Genomic DNA, 7,500 nt, shown 5'->3' with positions numbered 1-7,500 from the left:
CTATGGCTCACGTTATCATGATTTGCAGTTGCTCTTATTACTACGATTTTCATATGTTCTCAATTCACCGTGTTGTAGTTATGCTTTCATCACAATGTTTGGTGTATGCTGTCATTACCATGTAGTGTGTGCATTCTCGTTACTACATATTCCTTATGTCATCATTAACATGTGCTTAAGTGCACACTACCATTTTTACATATGTTCTTCATACCAAGCTGTGCATAGGCTGTCGTTGCAGTGCTGTGCATATGTACAGTAATTATTAAAACGTCGTCTGTATATGCCCCTTAACATGTTGTGTGCATATTCTAACGTTCTGCATATATTCTCATTGCCATGTTTCTTGTTTTTTCACATTACAATTCAAGTGTATGTTCTCATTGATAGGTTATCAAAATGTTCACATTACCATGCTGTGCGTATGATCTCATATCCATGCTCTACATATGTTTTCATTTCCATGTCGTTGTTCTTGTTACCAGTTTATCCATATATTATCATTACTATGACGTGCGTATTTTCATTTCAATGTGCATATGTTTTCATCACCATGTTGTGCTTTTGTGTTCATTACCAAAATATTATTTTGTCCTTATTTCCTTGTTGTGTATATGATTTCACTACCATGTTTATCCTCATTACTATATTTTTATTATACTTTCATTTCTATGTTGTGCCTATGTTCTCATTACTATGAGATGCATATGATCTCATTACGACTTTGTACCAATTTTCTCATTTTCATATTGTGCCGATGTTCTCTTGATATGTTGTGTATACATTCTCATTACCGTGGTGTCTGCAGGTTCTCATTACCATAGTGTGCGGATCTTCTCATTACTAAACTGTGCACTTGTGCTCAATACTATGCTGGCGTATGTTATCTTTACCATGTTCCTATTGCGATGATTTAATCATGTTTTTATTTCCATACTGTGTCAATATCGATGCCAATTATGCAGTGGTTCAAATAGCTATTTCCAAAATATGATCCATATCAGATGCTTTCGTATGATCTCATCGACGAAATTCAATTAGACACGGCCCTGAAATGCACAGTATCTTCCTAGGTGCTTTGTGAAGGAATTCCACTTCAACCCGTATACAGTGTTTAGGCAATTTGTGAAAATATGATACAATTCCAGAGTGGCAATCATCGCATAAAAAATGAGACGTATTTTTGTTTTCTTTATTTTCTGCGCGTCACATCTCAAAGACTTTGCGAGGATCTAAACAAAGATTTCGTTCGAAACAGCAGAGTTCAATGACAAAATACTTCTCAACATTTATTAGTTAATGAAAATCCTGTACTACTTCTTCTTTCTCCTTGGTTCAGTGGTTTCTACATATTTCCCTATCTCGTTGATTTTCTTTTATTGTTTATTTGCTTATTTCAGGTAAGACCATAATTGAATTACTTACCTATATTTCAAATTGATTGGAGTCTTCCTAATCTAAAAATAAGCCTCCAAACTGAAGGGCAAAAGTTTTTAAACATACACGTACGAAAAAGATATCTTGCATCAGCAATATTCTTGAAGATACAGTTAAATCTAAAGGACAAAGCTAGATCGTATAATGAACTGCGTTGACATAGGGACATATTTGTAACTTTCTATTCCTTGATATCTATGCTATCCCCTTTTCTTTTCGTTTTTCTTAGAGCTAATATACATCACTACTTTTAAAGTTAATAAACTTTATTCAAGGGACATTACATACCTGCGCAAAACCTATTAAATGTACTGGTGTTCGAGGGAGTAAACCTTCCAGTTCCTAGTAACACTTTTCATTTTCAGAAGTAGTTCGTAATTTTTTTTTTTTTTTTTTTTCACGGTTCACTGCAAACGATGAACTAACATCATTCTGATCCAGGGACGAACCTGATTCTCTGAGTCAGCCAGGAAATATTAAAGAATTTTTACCTCAAGAACTTTTGATATATCAGTGGTGTGTGAGTTTGTGCTAGCTTAGAATACCAAATATTGCGTAGATAAAAGTGTATAGATAAGTCAATGTATATAATGAAAATTTTATTTATTCATGCATATATAATTGCCTGATAAAATTCTCACTATGAGAAAGAAAACATCCGAATAACTACAACTCCAAAACTATCTTTTAAAGACAGGTATGCAGAAATTACTTTATCTAAAACGATCTTTGCACCTAATTATTTCTTTCATAAAATAGTGCGGCATAATTATTTGTAAAACAGCAATGAAATAATCATTCGACAATACGTCAAAACAGTATATTTCAACTTTGTCTCGTAAACCGATCATTATTGTGAATAAACCTTTATCTCTTTGTTCGATTGTCTTTCTGTTGCACTCCCAAAATTTTCTCAATTTCATGTGTTTTTGGTAAGACCCATATTTCCTGAATCATCACATAGACTTGTCAATTATCCACCTCTGGTTCGAATTGTCGGGATAAGGATAAGAATGGGCTCTTGCTCCTCCTCTCGGTTTACCTGATTGGGTTTTAAGGTATAATTTTACATGAACCACCCATCAATGTTTGTCATTATCACAGCTACCACTACGCTCTTACACTTGTAGTTATAACTAACACAGAAATGTTTATCCGACTAAAGTTTGTGATTTACATCAATAAAAAAGAAAAAAAATCTCTTCTCAACATCGAAAAAAACATTTATAGTTGTAATTTGCTAATGCATTCAGTCATCAAATCACCTTAATTTGGCCTCGGCAAAAAATAAAAACAATAGAACATTAGTTTTACTTGTATTCCTTATCAATTTGTGCCCTAATATAGTAAATGAGTTATTAACAAGGTTTTAAACACTTTTAGTACTCTTCGTAGTGCAGTTATTAAAAACACCAATAACACAATCTAATTTTGGTCCCTTAACAAGCAACATCGTTACCCACACCCTTGTAGCCTTCACTGATTCAACAAATCCAGGCTCCCCCAAGACCCCGGAAATTCAGCCCATAGTGCAAGTGGAATGAGTTCGTATGGACCATACTGTTCATGTCCGAGTGACCATAATAGAATCGCACATAATGTCAAGTTTATCTAGTTTCTGCTCAACATTTTTCTAAGGGATTTTATGAACTACCTCACTATGAGCTAGAATTTTTAAAATTATTATTGTCCCTGCATTATACTTGAATATTCACACACTAATCGCATAGTTAGATCTACCGCGAGCCAATTCAGGAATTTCCCTAGAGATACAAATTTGTTATGCCTTTTCAATTATGTTTATTAGGTGTCTAATCAGCTCTATGTATTATTAGTAGCCTAATCACAGTTGAGCTAATAGACCGTGAGCCAAATTATCATCGGTTTCAGTGATCACAAGCCGTTTCTCGAGAAATACATGTAGTTTTCCCGCCTTTCATTCATTTTAAACTCATCTATGGACAAGGTAATTGTACATACAAAATTATGTAACCATGCCTCATCATGAGGCTTAACGCTAATCCCGTAGCCACTCGCTCTTTGAGAACCAAATCTGGTCCGGACAACCTCAATATGTTATCTGCCAGACAGAAGGCACCTGACCTCTTTTTCGTTATATACAAGGCTCTCACAAGTAGCTATGGCATAGGTATTTTTAGAAATTCAGCAGAACTGACGCATCCTTTACCTCATTACACTAGGTACATAGATAACCACACAGTGTTGATATCATCAAGTTTATCTGTAACACATGTCAAAGGAAGAAATGATGTCTGCCAGAAAAAAATTCCCTATTCATCAACTCTTGGAAAGTCAAGCATGCAGGGATATCGGGACACAGCTTGATTAAAACTTTAGAAAACATCTTCAGACAGCAAGTGAATTGGTGTCTGATGTCCTTCAAATACAACACTACTGATACTATCTCAGAATTGTTACAGGTTCTATCAATTTCTAAAGAAAGAGGATTCGACAATAACAATTGAAATATGGGAAATAAATATCGAACTTATTTTGAAAAAGAAATCAATGTTCCGGTTCCTTTACTTACAATAGCTATAGAGTTGATTATTTGAAGATATGAAAAATGAGAAGAACAGCCTAGAATGTATGAAAATAAAATATTTGAATGAAGAGTTTTATGAATAGGTGACTTATCCTCAGTTGCTGAAGTGTTGCTGGTGCGGTGACTTTAGGCTAGAGGCCTTGCAGAGGAGCTGGCTTCTGTTCTTCATTACTGATATAACAAAATTATGGAGATAGGTTTTTTGCTGTCTGAAGGGGAAACTTTTGTTGGAAAAATTATTTTCTTCCCATCTCATTCCTTCATCGTTACTCTCTTCTTATATATCAGCGGATAGGCGGAGTTAAATACCACATTGCCATATAAGGCCTTTTTTTATATCTTGCAACCTGATTGGTTTCCTCAAAAACACCATCTTCAGTAATGTCATAGAAGCTTCTAGAGCAGATTTTCTGGTACAATCTGGGTTGATATGGTACCATATAGCAGAACGAGGGAAACGTAGTGTCACCTTTTGGGAAAAAAAGGATTTTCATCAAAGGTCGATTTGTGCTCGAAACGCTACTTCTTCTTCTCTGAATAAAGCTTTTCCCGCTATACAGGGTCAATATTTCTTGGAAGCTGTTTCCAATTTCTTCTGTCTTCAATGTCCTCCACTGTGAGATCTTTCTACTCCATATCTGCTGTTACACACTCCATCCATCTTCTCTATAGTCTCCCCCTCCTCTTCCTACCTGGAACATCCATATCCAACAACCTCCTCCCAACATACTCCTGGTCTCTCCTCATGACATGCCCAAACCAGTGGAGTCTCTATTCTTGGATTTTCTTTGACACCTCTGTAACCTTTGTTGTTCCCCTTACCAAGTCATGCCTAACCTTATCCAGTCTTGTAATCGGAGCCATCTATCTTTGCATTCTCATCTCTGCAACATCTGTTTTCTTCTCAAAAATCTTCTTCATGGGCCAGTTCTCTGCACCATATATCATGGCAGGTCTCACTAAAGTTTTATGTACCTTTCCCTTTAACTTTAAGTTTATCCTTCGATCACACAATGCTCCCGACACTCTTTTCCAATTATTCCATCCAGCTTGAATTCTACTGATCACTTTATTTAGAGCTCTTCTTTTTCCTCCACACATGACCCTAGGCACTTGAATTTTTCAGTTTTCTTTACTATTTCATCAAGGAAATGTATATCATTCAATTGGTTCTGCAGGCTGCAACACATATACTCTATTTTTGATCTACTGATCTTTAGCCGCCTGCTCTCCAATTCCTCTCTCCATCTCTCCAGCCTCCCCTCCAATCCTTCTCTGGTTTCTCCACACACACCTATATCATCTGCAAACAGCATGGTCCATGGTGACTGTTCCCTCACTCTTTCAGTAATTGCATCCATTACTATATTAAGCAAGTAGAGGTTTAGTAACGACCCCTGGTGTAACACAACCCTTACTTCAAACGTCCCAGTCAAACCAACACTCGCTCTTACTTGTGTGGCTGCTCCTCCATACATATCTCTGATCAGTCTAACATATTTCTCTGGTGTTCCCCTCTCTCAGAAATTTCCATGTCTCCTGCCATGGAACTCTATGATAAGCATTCTCTAAGTCAATGAATACTATATGCAATTCCTTTTGCCCTTCTCTATATTCTTCCATCAACTGCCTCAGTGCAAACATTGCATCCATCATGCTTCTGCCTGGCATAAATCCAAGATGCTCTTCTCCAAACATGGTCTCTTCTCTTATCCTACGCTCTTTAACTCTTTCCCAAAGCTTCATAGTATGTGGGAGGAGTTTGATTACCCTATAATTGTTATAATTTTGTACATCCCCCTTTTCTTTGAATATGGGTATTAAAAAACTATTCCTCCACATTCTGGGCATCTTTTCTTTTCAGTGTATATTTTTCATCAGATCCCATAGCATATCCACTCCAAATTCCCCCTGGTATTTCTAGACTTTTACTGGGATTTCATCAGGTCGCGTAGCTTTTCCATTTTTCATCTTGCTGAGGGCAACATTAATTTCTTCTCTATCTATATCTCTTACCATTCCTAAATTTGGATTTCCATCTGCAATCATAGATCTTGGATTTTCTTCATTTAGCAAACTTCCAAAATACTGCTTCAACCTTCCTTTTATATCACTTGAGCTACACATTACCATTCCATCCACATTCTTCATCTGCTTAATGTGGGTAATATCTTTGGTTGCTTTATTTTTTCCTTTAGCAGTCTTGTAAATCTTCTTTTGACCCTCCTTTGTTTCCAAATCTTCATATACATGATCCAATGCTTGTTGTGTGTTCGAAACGCTACTGACAGTGATAAAAGTGATGCAGTATTTGACTAAACACTAATTGGATTTCTTCTCTTGGAAGAGAGATACGGTTTTATTATTCATATATATATATATATATATATATATATATATATATATATATATATATATATATATATATATATATATATATATATTCCTTTACTTTTGTTGCCTTTAACAATGACAACCACTAACAATACCTCACATCGAAATAGTACTAAGTTTCCTCGTCTTTAATCGGTACAGACCCAAATGCACTGACTCTAGTTTATGCTTCCTGAGCATTGATCTTTTTCAATACAAGGGATAATCTTCATAAAAAAGAAAATGTGACAGGTCACATTCTGAACCGTCCTTTGTACTTTAAGTTAAGCTTTTCATTAGCGCTTTTTAAAACTTTTCAAAGGATTTTAATACTCTCCGTAAAATATTCAACATATACACATGAGACTGTTCAGTTGAGTAATTTGGATATTGTTGCAAATTGATCCGGAACACATATGGTAACACAGGATCCTGTTCATACACTAAAAGGAGAGGCGTGTCTCATAGCAAAAAATTATACACATTGTTTAAAGCTAGCTCAGCCATGGGATGTATGGCTTGCCAATGATGGGGTCATCGGCTGCTGATAAAGTAAAATTCGCACCACCTTTCTATTATGGAATTCTATTAAGCCATTAGCTGAAGGGCTATATACGGTAACAGTAAATTTTATAATATATGTTCGTGACTAATTTTATTGCCTTATTTATGAATTCTTTTGTGATATGTCCAGAAAGGATGGGAAATTGTCTGATTATCCTTTAATCACTGTTCACATTCGTTGCATCCCTTACTCTTTTTTTCTGTCCCTCTTAAACTTGTTTTACTTCTCAACTGCTTAAGTCCATGACACCTGCATTATTAGGGCATTTATTCTGAAGACCCTTGAACATGTCCTCTGTCACCAAAATGGATTCACCTTAGTCATTCCCTACCCTCCCCTCTCTCTCTCTCTCTCTCTCTCTCTCTCTCTCTCTCTCTCTCTCTCTCTCTCTCTCTCTCTCTGTTCCTCACCTCTTGGAGTCTCTGATGTAGAGATGGCTTCATCAAGCTTTGAGCGCGGTTCTGCGTGTGACTCCCATGTTACCTAAAATAATTTGATAAAGTAATCATTTTAACATGTGCCTTGTTTCCTTTTACATATAACAATTTTTCTAATAGGA

At 35.9% G+C, this 7,500-nt stretch overlaps 1 protein-coding gene across 1 annotated transcript; it reads right to left on the bottom strand.

Annotated features, from left to right (window-relative positions):
- Positions 1-5,076: 5,076 nt before the first annotated feature.
- Positions 5,077-5,481, bottom strand: LOC137659948 (uncharacterized). Its single transcript, XM_068394703.1, has one exon. It carries the CDS (start codon positions 5,479-5,481, stop codon positions 5,077-5,079), a length of 405 nt encoding a protein of 134 aa, XP_068250804.1.
- Positions 5,482-7,500: the final 2,019 nt, after the last annotated feature.

The sequence above is a fragment of the Palaemon carinicauda genome, chromosome 20 (genome assembly GCF_036898095.1).
Source record: "Palaemon carinicauda isolate YSFRI2023 chromosome 20, ASM3689809v2, whole genome shotgun sequence".
NCBI lineage: Eukaryota > Metazoa > Arthropoda > Malacostraca > Decapoda > Palaemonidae > Palaemon > Palaemon carinicauda.
This window is presented reverse-complemented; position numbering and strand designations above follow the sequence as displayed.